General features: G+C 34.3%; 1 protein-coding gene across 5 annotated transcripts; it reads left to right on the top strand.

Annotated features, from left to right (window-relative positions):
* Positions 1-1,618: 1,618 nt before the first annotated feature.
* Positions 1,619-24,187, top strand: LOC120770853 (glycerol-3-phosphate dehydrogenase, mitochondrial). Of its 5 annotated transcripts, none has more exons than XM_040098460.1 (10): positions 1,619-1,681; positions 4,336-4,454; positions 4,518-4,784; positions 6,172-6,284; positions 12,965-13,128; positions 15,984-16,676; positions 16,732-17,144; positions 17,210-17,398; positions 23,806-23,907; positions 23,984-24,118. In XM_040098460.1, the coding sequence occupies exons 2-10, from the start codon at positions 4,350-4,352 to the stop codon at positions 24,116-24,118; spliced, it is 2,181 nt and encodes a 726-aa protein (XP_039954394.1). In that variant the 5' UTR covers positions 1,619-1,681; positions 4,336-4,349. The 5 variants fall into 5 exon arrangements, with proteins under 5 accessions (XP_039954394.1, XP_039954395.1, XP_039954392.1 ...); XM_040098461.1 differs by having other exon boundaries at positions 1,636-1,708; XM_040098458.1 differs by having other exon boundaries at positions 1,641-1,768.
* The last annotated feature ends 1,752 nt before the right edge of the window (positions 24,188-25,939 follow it).

Genomic DNA, 25,939 nt, shown 5'->3' with positions numbered 1-25,939 from the left:
TGAAAATATCTTCTTTAAAGTGTTTATAACGAATTCTTTGAGTTCGCAACAAAATATAGGAAAAAGCTTAAATTATGGGAAAACTGGAGAAATATATATGTACATGAACCTAATAATATACAAACAAATGTAGAAGTATGTATAGGCAAATACGAAGCATAACCTATTATTATAATATCGTCATTTATTGGCTTAAAAAAATAAGTTGTAATGAAAAAAGCCCTTCGTTCAGTAACTAGATAATGTTATTTTAAACATGTGTACACAATTCGAACTATATCGGTCAATAACTTTTCGAGAAATTGTGTCCACCGTCTTCAAAAAATGGAGTTTTCAGAAAAACGCATTTAAAGTCGGTTTATAGGCAGATGTGCACAACTTCTTAAAAGTAGAAATAGGGAAAAACATATGCATATATGTATGTACATATGTGTATGTATGTATATACATACATACATATGTATGTGAGCATTTCTGAGATATACTGATACAAGAACAATGCCATGAATATACTGTTATCCAAATTTGTTTTATTTCATCTTTTATTTGGTAAATTAAAAAAATAATTTTTTTCATATAACCCTCAAGAATTTTATGATTTTTATTATAACCTTCTGCATAAATTTTCGCATACTTTCGTAGGAGCCTGAGAATGGGGATCACAGGATGTCTATGAGTGTAAAAAAGGTGTGCAGAACACTAATAATGACAAAAAAAAATTCTATAACTATAAAAAGATAAAATAACAAAAAACCTATAATTATAAAAACAGGAGCATATTGAACACTTTAATGAAAATCCATAATCTGAACTCTTGAAAACATCAAAATTTGTTAATAAATCCCGGGCAACAATTTTTTTTTATAGAGCTGCTTATAGATCAATTAATTTATGCACTGTTCTCTAATAATCTTCGTTAAAAGTTTCTGTGAAACCAATATGGAAAGTTAATCTTGCACAGATTCACTTGTAAAAAATTTTTTCTGAAAGACTTGCAGCAACTGAGACACTTAAATTGTTCTCTCCAAACGGCTCCCAATAGCACAATACCATAAGTTAGACATGACTAAAGAAAAACAACCACACAGTTTCGAGCTCGCGCGATTTAAAAAACGAATATACTGAATTTTATATGTAATCATGTATATTTTTTACCAAAAACATTGAAATAATTGTTATGCTCTGAGAAAAATAATTTTTAAAATAGTTACCTGAGCTTATAATAAACTGTGGAGACTTTTAAATCACAAAAAACAAAAACATTTACCGTATTTACTAATAAAACATTTACAATAATTTTATAAACGAAACACCTTTTTGTACAACCATATTACAGTCATCCTCAAAAGTAAGCAAAGTAGCTCGATCAATGGTTAATTACAAAGCTTTTAATAAATGTTCTTTAACATATGTATCTAAAAGCTTTTATAAATGTGTATGAAAGGAATTTAAAGTTTTTAATGGGTCTTCGTTAATAATGTTAAATGTTATTTCATTAGCTCTCTTCTGTAATCAAATGAAACCCTTCGATATCAACCTTTTGCTCTAATCTAGCAACAGCTATATTAGCAACTGTTGGTAAATTATTTTCTGTAAATTTTAGTTGCACAACCTCTGGTGAGTGAGAAGGTGCACAAATTGCAACTTGCATTCTTCAAACTTGTGTTTCCTTCTTATAAAGGCAAATAGTACTTACTTTAAGATAAATGTAAGCCTTATAGTGAGTTATACACAAACATACATAAATTTACACAAAAATAGTTAAAAAGTGAGTGTTTACAACGGATATAATTTTTGTAAAATATTTGACAGTAGGTGTATTGCTCTGATGTAATGGTTGCTATCAAAATTCTACCAAAATGTAATTCGCGATTTTATGTAATAATGTGAGGTTGGCGATTTGCGATAAATTGTGCAATATTTTTCGCTTTGCACGTACTTAAGTATGTTAGATATCTCATATTAGAGGTCAAAAAAAGCCGTTAAGAACTGTCATGACAGTTCCATGTGAACAAAATGTACGTAAAAATATATACATATAAATACATATGCTACCGCCATATATACATTTATACACATAGATTTATATCATAAGTATAACGTGTGAGAATATCTATACGCTGACATATGTATGTACATATGTATGGCGGTGAGAAATGGACATTTATTAAATGCGTGAAGCGATTGCTGTGAGTTCTGAGTACTTCTATTTAATGCACAATACTCTCAGAGAAATACAAATGATATGCCATACATATGTACATATTAAGCGATGAGAATTTCTTACTAAGCTTTACTCTACAAGAGTGGTTTTGGTTTACGAATGTTTAGTTATTAAAATAAATTAATCTCGCGCCAAAAAATGGCTCTTATACAAAGGAATGAATTAAAAAAGTTTTTGTCAGTCAAAATATATTATTGCATAGAGTGGTTTGTATATTTGGAAATTTAGTGGTGTACTTAAAACTTGTATCACATGGTCATTGTATGTTTAATGCGTGAAATAACAATAATATATTAAGTCATTCAAAAGTCAATTATTTTGATTAAATTTAAACAAAAAGTGGTTACATATCATCTGGAAAATACGTATGTATATAAACATGTAAACTTGAAAACATATGATAAGATCTAGAGTATTAATTTACTCCATACGAGTATAACGAGTATGCATACCTAGGCCCTTTTCATTTGGGCTATCATTTCTTCATCTCTACTGGGATGTTATATTATCTAAACATATCAAAAGTTGCCAAAACTTTAAAGAGCAAGGCATATGAATACAATGACTTGCATTCTACGTGTAAATTTTACACTGTAAGAGTATATACATACATACATACTATGTAGGTACATATATACAATCACACATAAGAGAGACAAAATCTTCCCGGTATTTGTTGTGCTTGACCTGAAATTATATGAACTTAAATTCAATAGAAAGCTCTGATGACTCGGTATTACACATATGCATATGTAGGTATGTAAGTATATTTATACACATGCATGAGTTCGCGCCGGCAAATGCATGAATCACAGAACAATAAAATTGTGGTAGGTCCGCACACTTGACGATGGAAATTTACCGTTTCGTTTAATAGAAATTTATAAATTTTTTCTTATTTTAAATTTTAATTCAAGTAAAATAAGTTAAATAAAAATCGTTATGTAATTTTTATCTAGTAATATAAATAAATGTTCTATAAAAACAAACGAAAAAATGAATCGTGGTATGAAATAATATCTTAAAAAGCAGGTGTACACGAGCTTGATAGTTTTCAGATTAAAGATGTATGCACGATGATAAAGACGAACCACTTTTTGTCCCGTTATGAGATTTTTACAAGCAATTAAATGGTTTAAGGTTCTATTTAAATTAAAAATTTCTTCTCCAAAATAAAAAAAAAAAAACAAAACAAAAAAAAAATTTGTACTGATTCTTTATTATAATATGTTTGTAAACTCAAATTTAAATTTATGTATGGTATATAGTTGTGGTACTTTATATGTACATATGTATACATATAAGTACACATAAAAACGTCATCCACTGATTAAACACAACTTAATTGACATGAAATTTTCCATAAAAGATTTTAAGTTTCAGATAGCCAAGCATTTTCGTAATTTTTTTTAATTAAAAAAAAATAACAACGTAAATTCAGAAAAGTTTTTAATAGTACTTTCAAATTAGTGGAGTATTCTGACCTTGAATATGTTGAAAATTAATAATTTTAACAAAAATAAAAGGAATTTTAATATATATGTTGAAGTTTGATTTTGAATAAATACTAAAATATGAGTTAATATATGTATAAAGATTCTGTTATGAAGCATTTTAGTGGGTAATCTTATGCAACCACATTTTTTATTGTAGGTAAAAGTGTGTGTGTAAGTTGATAAATTGTATTTAACATAATAATATATAAAAGTAACATGTAGTTCAAATACTCTAAATTCTTTTAACACAAAGACATTAAGTACAATGTTTATGTAAAGCTTTATATTTGTATATTACAAATAAGAGATGAAACCCTTTATTCTGTTCCAATAGGGACATCTATCTGTAAACTTTAGAAACAAAATATTAAATTCAAGCATATTGTGTGTCGCTGGTTTTGAGATGCGCATGATCAGTATTGCTTGAGAAAACTACATACATATGTAGGTATGTATGTATGGGGGGCAAAATGAACACACAAAATAAATTACGCTTAGTTTACTTTGTCTGTAGCTTTGTTAGTAAATGTACAATGTATAATAAAATCCTTTAGTTATAACATTAATTTTCTTAACCGTAGTTAATTCATAGTTCTAGTATTTTTCAATCTTCAGAACCATCGGAAAACATGACATCACGCTTTTATAAATTCGGAGTGACTGCCTTGAGCGCATGCATCGGTTCAATTGCTGCCACTTGGGTTTGCACAGATAGAAACACTTCTGCTTATGTGGTAAGAAACGTTAATTAAAAAGTTAATATTACTTCAAACTTCTGATATTTTTTTTCTTTTAAGGTTCATAATGAAATTGTACGACCACCAAAGAGAAAGCGTACTTTACCACCACGACCAGATCAAATGAAAAGTCTTCAGAGTGGCGAGGAATACGATGTCTTAATAATAGGTGGAGGAGCCACAGGGGCTGGCTGCGCTTTGGATGCAGTTACTAGAGGTTTAAAAACGGCTCTTGTTGAAGCGGACGATTTCGCAAGCGGAACATCTTCTCGTTCTACAAAGCTTATTCATGGCGGAGTTCGTTACTTACAGAAGGCTATACTTGGGGTAAGAACGTATAAAATTACATATCATATATTTATTTATTCTATAGTTGATAAAATATATTGTTTTCTAAAATCATGTATGTGAATGCATACATATGCATTTAAAAGATTCCGTATCTACTTATGTATATCGATACATACTACCACTATTATGCCCGGTTTCACAGTCAATGCTTAATTTCTATAAAATTTCGTTAAGATATATGGCAACGTTATGGGCAACATATATTTTACAAATGACTTCCATAAAAATATGTTTGAAATACATATTTAACTTATAACAGACAATACATACATAAATTTGCGAGGAAAGTTATATCGAAAATGGATGAAAACAACAAAAGAACCCCGAATTTCACCGCTAGCGAGTTGGAGCACCTATTGGAAGTGGTGGAAATCCCAATACGATTCCATATTTTTTCACAAAAAATAATTTCTTATTTCTTATTATTCTTCTTTTGACAAATAACTGAAAATTCAAAACAATTCAAAACAAAAATCAGTTGTTACTTAAGCACTGCTTAAGTCTCCCATTTTCAGTACTTAAGTATGAACTGTAAAACACTATTTTCCTATTTTATCTTAAGCACAACTTAATATACATAGACATACATAGAAACCGGGCATTAAAATTATTCAAATAACCGGAAAACCGATTCGAATATCCTGTTTGTAACCGTTCGTATGATTATTAACGGATCAATAGTAATCGCAGTAGACCGACTATTCCAATAGTTGCTCTGCTTCGAGTATTTGAATAAATGACAATTGTTTGAAGTCCAACAGGATTAGATTTTTGCTTCTTTTATGTTTGTAAAAATCCAAATAGGCGCGTATATACTGCAAATTTTCTATAAACTTATATACTTACGTAGAAAAAATTTATAGAATTTGACCGCCAAATTTTCAAATAGTCAAAAACGAGTGGTTTACGGGGACGTCGAAAGTGAGCGGTTAATCGAATACATAGTCGACGAATTACGACATTCTGAATACTGCAAACTGCATATTATTATTCGAATAATGCCCTTTCCGGTTAATCCAGTTAGTCGATAAGTCAGAGCTCTAATATATATCTATGTACCAGACTCAAATATATGAGTATGAACAAAAAAAATTATAAGCAAGATATTCCTAATTCAATAGTTAAAATTTTTGTGACCGAAATTATTGTTGTTTTAAACGCGAACACGAAAGCGAACATCTCCAAATGGTAGAATTGTACGAATGTATTGATATATAGTCATATATAGCGATAGGACAAAATTAAACAGAATATTTTATTTGTCGCATGTATTAAAAATACTAAATATAGAATTTGAATGGTCACGGTCGCAACGATGCTATAATACCTGATTAAAATTATTTTCTTCATTTTTAATTTTTAGCTTGACTTTGAACAGTATAGAATGGTAAAAGAAGCTCTTCAGGAACGGGCATCTATGCTAGAATCAGCTCCGCATCTTGCTCATCCTTTACCAATAATGCTGCCTGTGTATCAGTAAGTAATAGTACTTAGTTATTTCTTTGCTGCATATGTATAAGTACAAAATTCATAAATCTTGACGATAAAAGCTCAATGCATAGCATACTTACATATGTAAATCAATACTGTACTCGATGCATTTCCACACGGACTGTTTGAGAGAAAAATTTGGTCTACTGTTGACGTTCCGGATCTAAATCTGCATTGATATTCAGGGCGGAATTTTTCTGCATGGTTTATGGTCTTTCTGTCCACAAACCCCCAAATATTTTGTACCATATACCGTGTTGAGAATTGAAAATCCGCGGTAATTTTTCTACTTTGTTTTATCGCTATTATTAATATTTGTAAACTCTCACAATATAATTCACAGCGTATAGTAATTTTGTTAACCTCCCTGCAAAACCTAAAATAAATCGAGATAGAAGTGGAGTTATATAATATTAATTTAATGTACATATATACATACATACATATATATATAAAGGTTGTGTTAGTTACACTATTTATAACTCAAGAACGGCTGAACCGATTTGGCTGAAAGGCTTGGTAGGGAGGTAACTTAGAACCAGGGTAAGGACATAGGATACTTTTTATCTCTTTATGTTAAAATTTAATACAACTCATAAATACAAAAATTATATTTCAAATCATAAGCATTTGTTCAAAATTCATGTTTGTAGGAATCATTCGAATATATGCGTACAATCTTTTTTTTTTTTTTTTTTTTAATATATATTTATTTGCAATCTATCAATTGACAATCAGCAAATTTTTTAAATACATTAATAGTGACAGGATTGATTGTTCTCCAATGAGACTAATCAATATATTCTTAAATTATTTTATTTGCATAAACTTCTTAAAACTACTTAAAATCTATATGGAAGATCCAAAAAAACTTAATATATTACAACAATAATATATGTAAATCACACCTTTTATTATGTAAAACTTTCATACGCATCTATCCTGCAGATATGTATGTATGTAAGTACAAATCAATTTCATATCAAGATATTATCATTTACAGCAATATACAAACATACATACATATGTGCGTATAACATTGCCACACAAATAATGTATACACAAACCTATGTACATATAAACATATCTGTATACACATGTAAATATGTCGCCCGCAAAATTTCAAATATTGTTCTACAAAAACAACAATCGTCTCAAATAGCATCAGAAATCAATATGGCAGCCAAATCGCCGACGTCAAAACTTATAGTAAATTCTTCTTCTTCTTAATTGGCGTAGACACCGCTTACGCGATTATAGCGGAGTTAACAACAGCGCGCCAGTCGCTTCTTCTTTTCGCTACGAGGCGCCAATTGGATATTCCAAGCGTAGCCAGGTCCTTCTCCACCTGGTCCTTCCAACGGTGTGGAGGTCTTCCTCTTCCTCTGCTTCCCCCGGCGGGTACTGCGTCAAATACTTTCAGAGCTGAAGTGTTTTCATCCATTCGGACAACATGACCTAGCCAGCGTAGCCGCTGTCTTCTAATTCGCTGAACTAAGTATGTCAATGTCGTCATATATCTCGTACAGCTCTTCGTTCCATCGAATGCGATATTCGCTTTGGCCAACGTGCAAAGGACCATAAATCTTTTGCAGAACTTTTCTCTCGAAAACTCGCAACGTCGACTCATCAGTTGTCATCGTCCAAGCCTCTGCACCATATAGCAAGACGGGAATTATGAGTGACTTATAGAGTTTGGTGTTTGTTCGTCGAGAGAGGACTTTACTTCTCAATTGCCTACTCAGTCCGAAGTAGCACCTGTTGGCAAGAGTTATCCTGCGTTCCAAGATAGACGAAATTATCTACGACTTCAAAGTTATGACTGTTAACAGTGACATGAGAGCCAAGTCGCGAGTGCGACGACTGTTTGTTTAATGGCAGGAGATATTTCGTCTTGCCCTCGTTCACTGCCAGACTCATCTGCTTCCTTGTCCAGTCTGGAGAAAGCAGAACTAACGGCGCGGGTGTTGAGGCCGATGATATCAATATCATCGGCATACGCCAGCAGCTGTACACTCTTATAGAAGATGGTACCTTCTCTATTTAGTTCTGCAGCTCGAATTATTTTCTCCAGAAGCAGGTTGAAGAAGTCGCACGATAGGGAGTCGCCTTGTCGGAAACCTCCTTTGGTATCGAATAGCTCGGAGAGGTCCTTTCCGATTCTGACGGAACTTTTGGTGGTGCTCAATGTTAGTTTACGCAGCCGTATTAGTTTTGCGGGGATACCAAATTCAGACATCGGTTGTTGATTTTCCAGGTCTAAGCCACACTGATAAGGTCCAATCAGTTTGTTGACGGTGGGCTTTAATCTTTCACACAATACGCTCGATAGAACCTTATACGCGATGTTGAGGATTGCGATTAACCGTTACTTTAGAAATTTGTTTTTCATGTTGTACTATTTTGATAAACATTAGTTGAAAACGATCACTTGTGTGTGACTATTTAAGTGGCCATACACGACACACATGTGAGTTCGATCGGTATGTGTGCGATTGCGGTTTACTCGTGTATGGGCTTGTGTGCATACCGATCCATGTTCGCGAAAATGTTTGATTTTTTACGATTGATGTGCACACATGTGTGTCGTTTTTTTTGTTTTTTTTTTTGGATTTTGGAGTGGGAATCTTATAAAGATACCGTCATTTTTCCGGACGGTATGCACGATTCGTATTGGCCGCTAATGCAGAGACCAATACGCCTACCTACTAAACTCTTAACTCCATTGTCTTCGCTTGTTTATTTGCCCCACGGAACTGCCGTTAAGCATTACATCGTGGGGCCAAGCTTAGCCATTCGGCTCGTCAGTCACGTCATTCAGACCTACTCCTCATTCATCCTTCTGATTTCACTACGTTGCCACTCTTTCATTCTTAGTTCTTTCAGAACTATAGCACACCACGCTCTCACACTATCCCACACTTGTTTTGACTCAGTCGCACTATATTATCCGGTGTCACTTGTTCCGTTGTCAGTTTCTGTAGATGGGCTCACTCCTTTTCATACCGTCGGCAGAACAAGAAGATGTGTAGCGCGTTTTCTCCTCTGCTGTCGCAGAAAAACTGCGTCAGGTAAAAATCTGTTTCTCCGTGTTTCCTTTCTACCCATGCTTGTACATTTCTAATTAGCGTGTGGGTCCATCTGCCCGTCGTAGCTGCATCCCACCGTCCTTGCCACTCATTGAGGCTTGTTTGCCTCTCTTCCTTCCGCTCTTCAGCTGTTAGTCGCCTACCCAGTCTTGTAGACCTGTCATATACTCTTTTGAGTTCCATGGCCATTATCTATGGTGCCATGATGCCTGCTAAAACCCCAACCGCTTCGTGGGATACCGTACGAAATGCACACGTCACCCTTATGGCACTGAGCCGCATTGAAAATTTCGCTTTCTTAGCATACGTCTTTTGCTGTAGTGCTGGTCCCCATAAGGGCGCCGCGTACATCAGAATTGATTGGCTCACCTTTGCCAATAGCGCTCGCCTATTTTGGCTTGGTCCACCAATGTTGGCCATTGTTCTTGATAGGGCGGCCGTTACACGTGCTGCCTTCTCACATACCTTTTCGATGTGCGTCTTGTAACTAAGTCTATTGTCAATAAGCACTCCTAGGTACTTTAGTGCCTTGCTGGGTCATTATACTGTGGCCGTCAATATTTAATTTTATGTCTTCGAGCTTTTTCCTGCTTGTGATCAGGACAGCTTCAGTTTTTTGCCCAGCGAGTTGAAGTTTTGTTGCCGCGAGCCACTCTTTGATCGTTAACGCCGCTTGATTGCAGAGGTACTCAAGTTGTCCCAGTTCTTTTGCTACTACTGTCATCCGCGTAATCGATTATCTGTACCTGCTTTGGGAGTGGGAGACGCAGCACCCCGTCGTACAAAACGTTCCACAACAATGGGCCAAGCACGGAACCTTGTGGAACTCCGGCCGTTACCCTATATGTTTTTTGTCCGTCATCCGTATCGTACAGTAACAACCGGTCAGACAAGTAGCTGGATATGATCCTAACCAAGTAAGCCGGGGTTTGTTACGTTCTAGTGCACTTATAATATGCGGCCAGTACGCCGTGTTGAACGCGTTTTTAACGACAAACGTGACTACTGCGCAGTATTCCTTAGTACCATACAGCCATCTTTTACCCTCTATTGCCTTGTTAGCTATGACAGTAAGCTTTTTAATCGCATCAGTGGTGGATCTCTGTTTGCGGAATCCATATTGGTTGTCAGACAGACCTTTTTCTCCTTCCTTTTCTAGATGCAGCTCTAATCGTGCACAGATTATCCGCTCGAGTATCTTGCCGGTCGTATCCAGCATATAGAGCGGTCGATATGAATTGGGCTCTCCTGCTGGTTTATTTGGCTTCTGCAACAAGACCAGTCTTTGCTTTTTCCAGATTTTCGGGAAGACTCCTTTTTGTAAGCACCGCGTAAGCAATTCAGCAAAGTGTTTCGCATTGTGCTTAATAGCAATCTTTAAAGCATTATTTGGGATACCATCCACACCTGGTGCTTTGGCATTGCCAAATCTCTCTGCCGTTTCTATTAACTCCACATCAGTGACTATTGTCCATTCCGTATCACAGGTTCGCGCCGTTCGATTCTCTAGAGGCTGTGTGGGGAATAGAGTTTCCACAACGGTTTTCAGTAGCGCTGGGCACGTCGGTGCTTGTCCTTTGCCACCTCTGATCTTCGTCATTAGCAGCTTGTAAGCATCACCCCATGGGTTTTCGTCGATTTTTCCGCAGAGTACTTTAAAGCAGTAGGATTTACTTTTTTTGATTGTTTTTTTGAGATCGCTACGTTTTCTCTTAAGGCATTCGCGTAATTGCGTACTGTCTGCAAGTCCGCGACTCCTTTGACACCTCCTCCTCGCTTTGTGGCATTCCTATCTTAACGTGTTCTATGGGCGCCATTTTTCTTCCTATTCATAGAAGCGTCGCATGCTTTAATGACGTGCCGCACTAGGTTCTCCGCCTATCGATTTATGTCTTCCTCAAATGTTGGATTACCATCTAACATGAGTTTGAATAGGATATATGTATATTAAACTTGTTAGTGCCCCTTACTACTGCAAACCCCTGTGCGAAATTACAGTTATATATCTTAATTAAGTACTAAGTTATGGGTTTCGGTTAATAGCGTTTTGTGGGCGTGGCAGTGGTTCCATTACACCCATCTATGAACTCGTAATTTTTTTTGTACATAAAGATATCTCAATTTTTACTCAATTTACATCTTGCATGGATGGACGGACGGACGGACAGACAGACAGTATCCGGGTTCCATCATTTCTTGTCATCCTGATCATTTATATACATATGTCTGTATACTAGTGGATCCAGCCAGGCGTTGCTATGGTAAACATTTCATACCATTATTCATATAATAAACTATTCAATACAGTGAAAATTTTATTTTCCATTTAACAGAGCTTTCACAGTGTTTTTTATTTATGATTGGTTTTACTATACTATATTCTAAGTTGGTTCGAACTGGGCAGTGTGCTAAATGTTATTAAAATCGGTTCAGTAGTTTAGGAGTCCATCGCGGACAAACAACGTAACACGTAGTTTTTATATATAAAGATATAACCCTCTATCTAACTCTCTTAGTTTTAGGGGATACCTACAACCGTTAGGTGAACAAAAGTATGTAGCAACAGGATATTCGAAAAAAATCGTGAATGAAATACGAATTTAGTAATTTATAAGATTATATTACATGTTAGGTCAATTATTTTGCTAACTTAATTTACTCAATTGAAATATATGTGACATAAACTTAACCGAAGAGGCTACCAGAGAATCGGAATTCATTAAGCTAAAGATGTGAGGTTTAAACTATGCAAGTTTTCAACCGATTTTATTTATTTTGGGCACAGATATGCACCATTAGGATAGAAATACTCTCACGCAATTCAATTAAGAAGATTCACATATTGGCCGATATATGGGTGGGAAGTTCGAAAATCTTTCTGTTAGGTATATGGGGAAAAGGGAAATTCCATTCCGATTCTACCCATCGTAGAGCTACAGCCTTATTTTTATCAAGAGTATCTCTTAATTTCCATAATATATATCAAACATAGGCCAATAATTCCCGTAAATAGTCAGCCATAGGCTTCAGGGTCCACGATTCTGGTCTGGTCTGGGGACTTGAATATTTCTGACCTGATTGGCGCACCCTAAAGCCAATATTCGAGCAAATTTTTATATCGATATATTAAATATTGCTTGATTTTTATACTTGAAAGTGAAAATTTAGATGGAACTTAAAGTTGTGTTGCATGGAAAATAGACGTGTTTGCCGTCCAATTTCGGCCATTTTCTCACCGTAACAAGGAAATGGTAACATAATTTCGTTGAAATCGGTAGAGCAGATCTTAAGAAATGTGATTTTACCTACAAGTGGGCAGTGCCGGCATGGCATCGTCCAATTTCTATACCGGCTCCTATATCGCCTTCTTGGGTCATCCTGGATGTAAAATGCATTGTATCTGACTCATTTTATGCAGTCCATACATAAGTACCATTTATTTACCATTTCGTTTAATAGACAAAGTTTACTGCAGTGTATATTGTTACTCATCTTAAGCCATAATAGATTTGTAAATATTTATTTCTAAAATATAAAATAACTTACCTACTATTAATACAAATAATTTTATTGCAGATGGTGGCAGGTGCCTTACTATTGGGTTGGCATCAAGTGTTATGATCTTGTGGCTGGTGATAGAAATGTCAAAAGTTCATACTATCTTTCAAAAAAAGATGCACTAGAACTGTTCCCTATGCTTAAGAAAGATAAACTATGTGGCGCTATTGTGTATTACGATGGTATGTACAAAATAATTAGTGGCTTCACATAGTCTCATAAAGTTATAAGTTGTAACGATCCGAAAACATAGCGTTCAGAGTTATATTTGCGTAAACGTATTTTAGTATGCAATCCAACAACAAATTTTTTAAACTAGGAGTTTATGAATTTATGATTTTACGATGCTTTATGACACGTTGTGAGTACCCCAAATATGTCTTATCGCTTGAAAATATATACGAATTGACGAAGTTGAATACAAAGTACAACATTTGAAAGCAAATATACGGATTTCAAAATAATTTAGAAATGCCGGTAAACCTATTTTAAGGTAATTTCGAAATATTTTAACATTTTATATAACTACATACATATGTATGTATGTATGAATATGGGTTAGGATTGTTTAGAAAATTCGGATATTGTGGTTTGTAAAAATAATGGGTTGTCAAAAAGTCTTGCGGTATTTTCATTGATTTTTTTTTTTATTGAAATTGAAATGAATTTTTGATGACTCATGCCCAGCTCTTGACCGATGCTACGGCTGCTACTATGCCGGTCTCTTTCGACCAATTCAGCGATTTTATCGCAATTTTCGACAACAGGCCTTCCGGAGCGTGGCGCATCTTCGACCACCTCTACACCAGAACGAAAACGTTGAAACCATCGTTGTGCGGTGGAAATGGAAACTACATCGCGTCCATAAACTGCACAAATTTTATTGGCGGCTTGAGATGCATTTCTACCTTTATCGTAGTAGTACTGTAAAATATGCCGTATTTTCTCTTTATTTTGCTCCATGTTTGCGACGCTATAACTCACGAACGACTTAAAAGAAACGACAATCAACAAATCAAAAATCAAAAACACGTGTTAGCGCGTGAAATGAGCTTTCCAAAAAGGTATAGCATGACCCGATGCGACGAATAAAACTAGAACTGCGCGCTTTCAGCGCCAACTAGCGAAAATACCGCAAGACTTTTTTGACAACCTATTATTTCACAACTTAAATAAAAAAACGTAAATAGTTAAAACAAAAAGGAAGGCTGCAACCGAACATTTTATACCCTTACAACTTACAAGAATCAAAGCCAGGGAAATACTTTATGGTGCAAAACGTTAAACGGTACCTAGGGGATTGAACAGTTTTTATTAGATTTAAACAATTTTTGGTCATAAGGTGGCATATATCAAAGACATTGCTCTTGCAAAGTTTTATCCCCCTATATTAATTGCTCCTTGATTTGTGTACTTGAAACTTAACGAATCAAGTTGAATTTAAAATTGTGCTATCGGGAAGTAGGTGTGGTTGTTGTCTGATTTCGTCCATTTTCACAACGTGACATAAGAATGTAAGAAGAATGCTATGTATCAAATTTTGCCGAAATCGGTTAGTCAGGCGAGTTATGGGCTTTCACCAAAAAGTGGTCATTGCAACGCCCATCATCCAATTTTTACACCAGCTCCCATCAAGCTCTCTTTTATCATCTGAGTGGTAAAATTTAATGTTTCCAGCGTATTTATTTACTGATTTATCGCGCTTTTAATAGTTTTTAACAGTACCGTTATATGGACAGTGAGCGGTGTTATCCATCCGATTTGATCCATTTTCACATTGTCGATAGAAGTTCTTAAAAGATTTGTACTCAGCAAATTTGGTTGTTCTAGCTCCAATGGTTTGGGCGATACATACATATGTACATTAAACTTGTTAGAGGGCGGGGCCACGTCTACTTTTTCAAAAAAATAATTTCTCAATGTGCCCCTTGGTTTTGTGATACCCTGTGCAAAATTATAACTTTATATCTAAATTCTGCGGGCGTGGCAGTGGTCCGATTACGCCCATCTACGAACTCTAAATTTTTTCTTTCTAATATCCAATATTCCTTGCACCATACCAAAGATTTCTTCAGTACCAGCTGTCTCGCCCACATTCAATAGTCGGATCATGACATTTTATTACGTTAACCTCTGTGGATGCCGGTTTGAGCCACCTGGGCATGGTTTATTTAAAACTAACTTGCGATGACTTAGTTCATTAAATCAATATATAATTGTCGTCATCGAAGTGATCTCCGTATATAGAATCCAAGCGGTCTGTGATTTCCCCCCACGATTTTTCTTTACAAACTAAGAATCGAAACTACGATCGATATTGCTTTTTTTATCAGTTTTTCTAAAAGCTTTTCGATAAGTCCTTGGGAATTATTCTGTAAGACGTTGCGAAAGTGATTTGCGTTACAAAGGGCGATCCGTACTCCGTAAGCCGTTCGCATTGTAAACAGTTCTACGGTTTTTGCGGTGACACATTTTCATAATACTTAACACTACTGGCCGAAACGAAGAAAAGTGCAAACAAAATGAAAAATAAAGAAGTAATAGTGAAAAAAACTATAATTTTAATTCACTATAATGTTGGCTAGTGTTTTAAACATTCGATTAAGGGCGTCATACCGTGTGACGGCCGCTTTTTTTAAGTTGCTTCGTATTTTTTGATACTGAAATGAAAAAAATACAGAATTTCCAACTTTTACTACATATAATTTTGAAATATTTTGCTAAATACAAGATTTGCTTCAATGACACCTATTAAAACAAAAAAAGATGACAAGAGACAAACGATGTCTATGATTACGACAGACTGGACAGACTAAGTTAAAATAAAAAAATTGCATATAATTTTGTAGGAGGTGGTTATAGACGGAACTAGGATCAAAGTTTGAAAATTAATTTTTTTGAATGCTGTGAGAACTTTACTTTATCGCCAGAACATTCTATGAATGCTGTAGATTGGATTTGTGCAAAAAAATCGATTTTTTTATTTTTTGAAACCAGAAAACGGGATAACTCCTTAGTATTTGATGTATACTTATAGGTCAACAAGATGATGCAAGAATGTGCTTAGCTGTAGCTTTAACTGCCGCACGACATGGGGCAACCGTTTGCAATCATGTTGAAGTTAAGGAACTTCTAAAGAAGGATGAAAATGGCAAAAAAGTGCTATGTGGTGCAAAGGTCAAAGATCACATATCTGGAAAAGAATTTACAGTTAAGGCTAAGTGCATTATTAACGCAACGGGACCATTCACTGATTTCATACGGAAAATGGACGATCCGAATGTGAAAACTATTTGCTGTCCAAGTTCAGGTGTACATATTGTGCTTCCTGGTTATTACAGCCCTGATCAAATGGGACTTTTAGATCCTTCCACTTCGGATGGGCGTGTAATTTTTTTCCTACCATGGCAAAGACAAACCATCGCTGGTACTACAGACTTACCTTGTGACATAACGCACAATCCAAGCCCAACAGAAGACGAAATTCAATTTATCTTGAATGAAATAAAAAATTATTTAAATACGGATGTTGAGGTTCGTCGTGGTGACGTTCTGTCGGCTTGGAGTGGTATTCGACCACTTGTCTCGGACCCAAACAAAGAAGATACGCAATCGTTGGCTAGAAATCATATTGTTCATGTGAGTCCATCGAATTTAGTTACAATCGCAGGGGGTAAATGGACTACATACAGGGCTATGGCAGAGCATACCATTGATGCGGCAATTAAAGGTTGGAAAAAAGCAAAGTCGATAATATAGCAATGTCTAATTTACGAAATTTTTAGCTTGTAATTTAAAGCCTGAACGATCAGAAGCCGTAACATCATACTTGAAAATCGAAGGCGGACAGGGCTGGACACCAACTATGTATATTCGTTTGGTACAAGATTTTGGTTTGGAATGTGAAGTAGCCCAACATTTAGCGAAGTCTTATGGTGACAGAGCATTTGCTGTTTCGAAAATGGCATCATTAACTGGAAAACGTTGGCCAATCATTGGCAATCGTATTCATCCAGAATTCCCATATATTGACGCAGAAATACGCTATGGAGTTCGCGAATATGCTTGCACAGCAGTAGATATGATTGCACGACGACTACGTTTAGCGTTTTTAAACGTACAGGCAGCTTCAGAAGCACTACCTGTCATTGTTGATATAATGGGGGAAGAACTTCACTGGTCAAAAGACGAAAAGGAGGTAAATGCAAATAATTTTAAATAACAGCTATCTGTTAAATAACTGGTTACTTTTTCCGATTTCAGAAACAATTAAAGCTGGCTAATGAGTTTTTAGCTCATGAAATGGGACAAATGGTAAATAGAACATCAAAGGAAAGAATACCAATAAAACTGTCCAAAGACGAAATTCAAACGTATGTTAAACGCTTCCAACTCATTGATAAGGATAAGAAAGGCTACGTTTCAATCAATGATATTCGCCGGGCTCTTAAGGTAAGAAGAGATCATGTTAAGTAATTTTTACAATAAATGTATTATTATTGTTTATACTTTCACAACATTTTGCACATAGTATACAAGTTTCGTTGACCCAGCGCTTTCTAGTCATACTTTAAAGTAGTCGAGATAAATACAGAGTTATACATATCAAAATAATCAGGTTTACAAGTTGCGCTGATTTAATTGAAGAGGTTAGTATTGCTGCTGCACAACTAAGCCATTAATTAAGTTACCAAACTGAAATTAGGCAACAGCTGAAACATTTTCCGCGTCTCATTTTTTTTCTTACTGGCGTAGATACCACATATGTACATACGTGGTTATAGCCGAGTTAACAAGTGCTGATCTCTCCAACGGAGTGGAGGTCTCCTCTCCCTCAGCTTTTACCGGCTGGTACTGAATCGAATACTTTTAAATCATCCATATTTGTTCATAATTTCCTATATGATAAATTGGAATTTGCATGAATAAGGTTCAACAAGCGAGATCAGTATTGCAGATGGGCGTAATCGGATATCGGACCCGCCCACAAAACGCCATTAAACGAAACCCATAAAGTGTCATAACTAAGCACTAAATTAAGATACAAAACTGTATGTTTGTATAGGGAATCACTTGTGGCAATAAATTTTTTTAAAAGTAGGCATACATATATTCCAAACTGCTATGTTGAAACCCACTAAAAATGCGATAACTTATTGAATAAATACAGCCAATAAGGTAAGGAAGGTATTGTACGCTATGAAAATGGGCGAATGAAGTTATTTTCTATATACCAAGCTTTTAAATTCCATCTGATTCTTTCACTTTACTATTGTAAATATGCAAATCAACATCAATTAATTAATTCAAAAACAAACTTTGCACAAATATTTCCCTCAAGGTATTTTACCTTACGCCCACAAATTGTCGAAATTGGGACTTTATCTTTTCAAAGCCGCAGGCATCAAATATGTGGACCCCATTGCATATGGCTGATTTTTTACCGAACTTATCGGTAACTCTGTGAGGTCTAGTACTGAAATTCGAGGAGAAAGTATTTGTGATGTCAGCATGTAATTGTGCTGAAAATGTGTGAAATCGGGGCAATACCTAACTTTATATTTAATTGAATGTAGGAACTTATGGTTGACTTTATACCGCATCTATCGGTCAATATGTTCATATGTATAGTAAGGAAATTTACCAAGATAATCTTTCTAATAGGTTTTTCTCTTGCATAAAGTGAATGAAATCAGGGTAATACTTCCACTATTTATTGTGAATGACTATTATTTATTATGAATTGGCGCACCTTCTGCATAAATTTTTAACAAAAAAAAAAAAACTGTAACAAATTTTTATAATTTAAATAGAAATTATAAAATCTATTTCAAACTTACCTTCCTCAACAATTTAACGACGAAATATGTCTTTGTGTAAAATGACAGCTAAAACAGGGTTGCAATTATATTTTTGCGTGACATTACACGCAAATATACATGGGTTTTGGTCTGACACATTTTACAGCCATTGCAAATAATTTTCTGCGTGTGTTTGTTGTTGTGCCGGTGCACCAAGAGGAAATATATGCAATTCTTGCACCGTGCAAGGGTTTTGCAAGAGCAAGCGAATACCCCTAATGTCTTAATGAAACTAATAGCGCGATTATGTAAGCGGTCTCTAGTCACTATTTGAGACATTTTGAGGTAAAGTTTCAATTTGTGACTAGTTACTAAACAGTCTCTAGCGTTAGTTACAAAATATTGTCTCAAATTTGAGACCTGATAGTTAGCAGGTCACAAAACCAAAAATAACTCTTGTTCCCCTTTTTGAGTATACTGAATAGAGATATTATTGGATTTTCGTTTTTTTATACTTTGTAAGCAACTGAAACACGAAAAAGTTAAAACTAAATCAATTTTACATAAATTTCGCTAATATTGTGAAACAAAGTCAACATATATTTTTATTTTTATTGGTAATTATGTTTTTTGACTATGTTATAGAAAATATAATATTTGTTATCGACATACATATGTATTTATTTTCCTTCAAGTGTAAATGTGATAGATTTTTGTGACTGTCAGTTACAGAATTGCAAAATCGTCTCAAGTCACAAAAATTGTCTCTAATTTAAAATCATACCGTGCGATTCTGTACAGTGATACAGTCTCAAGTCTCTAAATTTGAAATTTTAAGTCAGAGATAATTTTTGAGACTTGAGACGATTTTACTATTCTGTAAGTGACAGTCACAAAATCTATTACATTTCCTTATTCAGATATGCTTTTACACTTTAACGAAAATAAATATGTCGATAACAAATATTACATTTTCTATAACATAGTAAAAAACATAATTATCAATAAAAATAAAAATATATGTTCACTTTGTTTTATAATATTTACGAAGTTTATGTAAAAATGATTTATATTTAACTTTTATGTGTTTGAGTTGCTTACAAATTATAAAAAGGCGACAATCCAATAATATCTATGTTGATCAGTGGCGAACGCAGGAAAAAATTTGGGGGGTTTTTATGTAAAAAGACAATGTTTCATTATTTTATTCACAAATTGAAGTCTAATCTTATTTTATTTTGGGCCATACCATTTAAAATCTCTTTCTCCGTCACGTCTATATCTCTATGGATATTCAAGAGAGCCATTCCGTTCAGGCGTGCTTCTCCAGTTTTATTTCTTAAATGTGTTTTAAGCCTGCGAAGTGAGGAAAACGAGCGTTCACTTGAAGCGACAGATATAGGGATTGTTGCTCCAATCTTTGAAAAACAATGCACTAAAAAAGTTTTGGATCTCTTTGTTTGATTTAACCAGTTCCTGAAAATATATTCAAAATTTTAGTTAGAAAATATAATCTGAAGAAATGATGTTTAACCTTTTCCACATTCTAAATTCAGCAAATGAAAAACAAATAATAAGTAAAGTTGTGTATCTAATTCAGACCAGTTTTTTCTGGTTGTTTTTATTAAAAATATAGACATTTTAGTTAAGACACTCAAGTATTTTTTTGCAAATAGCATACTTTTTTTTAATTTAAATTTATTTCACAACAGTTTGCTCATGGAACGAAAACTGAAAGTCATAATAAATGAGTTTTTATTTTTCCTTTATTATGATTAACAATAAACTCTAAAAAATAAAGAAACCTTATTTGTGACTTTTCAGTTCAGAACTAATTTTCAAAAGAAGTCCATTTTCGACTCACAACTCCCCTTAAATCTAAAAAAATCCAGTTCAGCAGCCACAGAGTTATAAGGCAAGCTTTGAAGCAAATTAAAAAAATGTCTCTGTCCAGTTTATATTTTTCTGGGTTTTTTAATTGGCCTACATTCCCACAACTTTTTAATACTATCATAGTTTCAAAAAATTAAATTCTATCAGCGGAAAAGTATCAAAATAGGCCGTTTGTGAACAAAAAAGTATCAAATCACAAAATTTAGAAAAAAAAGTATCAAAAAAGATACAATTGTATCAAAACGGCAACACTGTTAGTGACTAATGTATTCATTTATTTTACATATTCATACATCATCGGCAGAAAGATTGCTTTGAGAACAACAAATTACAATTTTTCAAATGACTATGTAGAATTAAATTCTATTATTTAAAAATTCAATTACTTTGGGGGGGGTTTTAACACCCCAAAACACCCGCCCCCCCCCCTGCGTTCGCCCCTGATGTTGATCTCTATTTAGTACATTCAAAATGACAGACAAGAGTTCTTTTTAGTTTTGTGGCCTGCTAGCTTTCAGGTTTCAAATTTGAGGCAATATTTTGAGACTAACTCTAGAGACTGTTTAGTGAATAGTAACTAGTCACAAATTGAGACTTTACCTCTAAATGTCTCAAATCGAGACTAGAGACTGGTTACAGAATCCCGCTATTAATTTTAGAGACATGTATGTGTGTATCACATTACAGAATCGCTCGGTAAGTGAGCATGCGACTTATAATACACATAAGTTGATAAGATACCCAATCGGATTGTGATTCTTTTACTATTTTGTCGAACAATGAATATTAAATTCAATCGCAGAGTTTCTAATTAAAGTTTTGCCAACAACTGAAGGTGTATTCCCCACTTTAATCTTAGCAAGTTGCAAGAGTAAAAAATGTTCCGCTTCCTTACTCAAATGAAATATGGTCTTCGAGAAAAGTCTTTGTTCTTCTGTTAAGGTTGACTTTTACCAGCCCGACAGCGGCAGCCAACAGAAAAACTTATAGACTGCTAATACTGTTTAAAATATCTGCTACAATTATCGATAAAGGGCGTAGTCTAAACTACCGAAATTCCAATATACTGAAATAATCGGCGCGGAAATTAACTCATACCCACCATGCAACTCATAAGGCCTTTGCGTAAGAAAAGGATGAACAATATTACTTATACAAGAGTTCCAGTTAGGATTGTCTATTGGGCTTTAAGAAACTCATACAAACTTTAACAAACACCTCTAGTAGCACTGTTTCGTAAAAGATTAAATTAACCGATAGGCGGCTTGCGTATTGTAGATTAATTTATTAAAATAAAACAATTACAACTTTTTTGTAAATAATATTCAGCAGTGACAGCGGTAGCCAATAATCTACATCAAACTTGGCTATCTGTTTTTCTCTTACAGCATTTAGTACTTGAGAAGAACTGGGTATAAACACTCAGAGCAAAAGCCCAGGCAGTTCGTTAGGGTTTCCTAAATATTCTACTACTAAAACGGCCAAATGCCTTAGAAAAGGCACGAGTGTGTTGCCGTGTTATGCTATCCAATTTATTATTTTAGGTACGTTTTTGTTAAATTTTCAAATGTATTTCGAAAATTTATAAAGATTAAATTTACCTAGTTTTGATTAACATTTTATTTATTGTATCAAAATATTGGCAAATCGTTTTTGTTTTATTAAAAATATTTGAAGAATATATCTATTTTTGTTCAAATTATTACAAATAGTTTTGTTTAGTATTGCATATATTATATGGGTGAAAATAGGCCTCCGGGGGAACCTAATACCCAAAAAATATTGGTAACGCGCCTATACTGCAGCCTCCTTATTATTTTTAAGTCCTTTTATTTAAATCTCTGTGCCGAAAAATCAACTATTTCGATCAGGGGATCTCAGCTGTTGACGACCATATGATTCTTTCGTTACTTGTATATTTCTACAATGGTTACCGCCCCTAGTGAACAAAATTTGTAAAAAGTTGAGCACGTAGTGGAAACGTAGAAATCAGCCGTTCTCTTTTGTTTTCATTTGAACAATGTTGCAATTACTCAATACGTCTATATAGAACACATCTAACTTCTCAATTATAATTTTTCATAATATAATATCTATATCAAAACTGAAATCAAACTATTAAAAATAGTTTATATATTTATAAATAACAGCATTCGTCTCTGATTTTGAGTTAGCTTAAGAAAATTTCAAACATATGGAAGACTATTTTTATAGTTACTACAGTATATCGAGACTGGCAACCCTGCGTTGTGAGAGAGCAATCAGTTGTGTTTGGGTTTGTTTACATATGTATACATATGTGGCGGTAATAAAATACCACATTAATATTAAAACGATTATTTATTAAGATAATTCAAAAGACTTCTACACTTGTTGGCAGGGATAATGGGATGCCCAACTTATTCCAGTGTGAGAGCGCCTCAAAATAAGCGATTTTTATAACATTTTCCATTATGGCCAGATCGAACAAAATAAGAATTTTTGGGCATTTTAAATTAAAACACCCAACATTTATTACGATTGCAAATTATTATATATTGGACTTTTAATATATGACGAAACTACTTAAATCCTTTTTTATGATTTTATGGTATATTAAAACAACTGACGTTTGATCTTTCAATACTTAATAAGGTGAATTAAGGCTGTTAGTTCTCAATTAATAAATGTTTTTAATCATTTCTAACTGTAAAATAATTCTACTACGCATCAAATTGTAAAACGTTTCATGAAATATATTTAAATTTCGCATTTTCTTTGATTTTCATTGTTTTACATTTTTCATTTGCGATCTTGAACGGCGGCACCAATCCCTCCGTTCACATATATTTTCGGTATAATTTCAATCTGGCCGTTCCAGTCATTCCAATTGCAAAACCAAAACCTACCCAATCTAGTCAATTGTCAAAGTTCGGCAGGTGAGCGGTTCACACATTTCCAGTGACAGGAGAGTTGAGCATCTTTTATGATGGCCTTCGGTGCTAGCGAATTTTGCTCTTTTGCTTTTTTGTTTTTTTTTTGGTTTCGTCCAATGTATTATCGGCAAATGTGTAAATTTGTTTTTATCACTGGTCTAAATTTTAAGTCAACGCACTTTATTTGAATAGCGAATTTGTGTAAAATAAAGTAAATTTAAATTGTTTATTATTTTTATTTAATTTGCAGAGTTTCGGAGATGCTGACGTTTCAGGCGAACAACTTCATGAGATACTGAGAGAGATTGATACTAATATGAATGGACAAGTTGAACTTGATGAATATTTACAGGTAAAAATCATATACAAATACATATGTATACATACAGATATGTACACACTTTATAACTGCTAAAATATCTTTGCAGATGATGTCAGCCATAAAAACTGGAGATGTTGCATATTCACGTTTTGCTAGAATGGCTGAATTGGAAGAGCAAAAGCATGAAGCTGCTCAGCTGAAGCAAAAAATTAGCGTTGATCGTTCGGGTGGTGGATTGTAAACGACATATTTTAGGCTTAAAATGTTTTGAATTTATGAAATTTGTTTATTAAATATTAACCGATAAAAACATTGTTTCTAAATTTATATACAGTAATTCGCTTAATCAGATAGGATTTTTTTTTTTTTAACTTACATTCGTTGATTAAATCAGCAATCCATCAAACATACGTCCAAATGAATAGTATAAGGGTGCCTACAGAGTGGACGCTCAAAGCCGAGCCGAGCGCAGAGCTGATTTCACGTACTTTGTTTTATACTATTTTCTTCTGTTCTGTTTCTTGTTCGTAACAGTTTCTTTCAGAGAACGTACAATATGGACAGAGAACGTTTGTCATAGATAAGGTTCACGGCGCTAAGAACGTAAAAATATTTTTGGCTAACTCGGTCGAGATGGAGGAGTTTCACCACTTTTGGCTCGAAATGAGAAATTTTAACGGTGGCGCTTGAACAGGGCTGAACATGGAATAAAAATTATGCTCAGCACTATATATACATATTAGGGTGTGTCATTCTGAGTCAACCTTTTTTTTTCAACTGAAAAACAGGCAAAAAACTTTCGAAAATGTGAAAAAGAAAGTCACTCAAAAGATGAGCTCTTAATATTAATATTAAGAGGTGCTTGTTTCAAATTTTCTGTTTTCCATATAAATAACATGAAAAAAAATCATTTTTTTTTGTGGCTGTTATTGTGCGGAGGTTATTATATGTGCACGCGATGGCTGCCAATAGGGATGGTAAACTCGATTCGGATTCTACTCGAGAATCGAGTTTTCTCGTAAAATGATCGATTTATCAAATGTCAAGAATCGATCATTGCCACAGACCTACATAAATATGTCACACGGAAAAACTAAAGACATTGTTCTACAAAAACAACAATCGTCTCAAACACCATCAGCAGCGTCACAAATCAATATGGCAGCCAAATGCTCGCAGCCCAAATGTAGTAATTTTTACAACAAAAACATTTTCATTCATGAACCCAAGCGCATTTCAACAAGCAACTTGCTTCATTCATAAAAGCAACCAGCTTCACTTCTCCCCGAGCATGCGTTTGCCTACAAGCGGCTTTTCGCAACGATGGCAAACGCTAAAACTCATAAATTGAACAACTTTCTGAAGTTTGTTCAGAAGGGAAAACTGACAACCCCGTAAACTCGCTAAACACAGAAAGAAGTGACAAAAGTGGCAACATAGTTCTTGTTTACTTAAAATATTTGTCATTTCAAAAATATTTTTTCGTGGCTCGCAAAAATCTGCGTCGATATGTATACACCCTCATATTAAACATACATATTTACGCTAGATTCTGGGCGAAGCTGTTAGAGCGGCAAAGGAAGCGGTGACAGTCGGCGATCTTTCGATTATTTTTTCGGCACAGCTCGGATTTTCTACCAACAACACAATATTTCAAAGTTTTGACGTCGCGTCAATCCTTCGACAGATTGACTCTTTGACATGCAAGCAAAAAACGTGAGCTTCGCCATTGGTTGCCCGTGTCAACGGAAATTTCGCATGAAACATTGAGTGTACATATGTATATATTTACAGTGTATGCATGTGTATTGCATGTAGACAAATTAACAACCTTATGCGTATGGTCTGTCATATTTGTTTACACTCACACATAATTATATATGAGTACTTGAATATGTACGACCGCTTGATCTTTGAAGATGATAGCAAAATTTTTAATGTAAATGTATAAATTTAAAAGTAATTACCATAGACCTATATTAATTATTTGGGTAATAATACAAACCTTACTCTATTACACATATGTATGTATATTTTTAATGATTTTATGGAATCATCATGA

This window comes from Bactrocera tryoni, chromosome 3 (genome assembly GCF_016617805.1).
Source record: "Bactrocera tryoni isolate S06 chromosome 3, CSIRO_BtryS06_freeze2, whole genome shotgun sequence".
NCBI classification, from domain to species: domain Eukaryota; kingdom Metazoa; phylum Arthropoda; class Insecta; order Diptera; family Tephritidae; genus Bactrocera; species Bactrocera tryoni.
Note: the sequence above shows the minus strand (reverse complement) of the source record. Positions and strands in the feature narration are given on the sequence as shown.

Bases quoted from the DNA above. Each gene is read 5' to 3' on its own strand.
- LOC120770853 (XM_040098462.1), top strand. From the start codon at position 4,350: ATGACATCACGCTTTTATAAATTCGGAGTGACTGCCTTGAGCGCATGC. The intron at 17,145-17,209 runs GTAAATGCAAAT...TTCCGATTTCAG, and splicing joins GGTCAAAAGACGAAAAGGAG to AAACAATTAAAGCTGGCTAA. The intron at 17,399-23,805 runs GTAAGAAGAGAT...TTTAATTTGCAG, and splicing joins ATATTCGCCGGGCTCTTAAG to AGTTTCGGAGATGCTGACGT.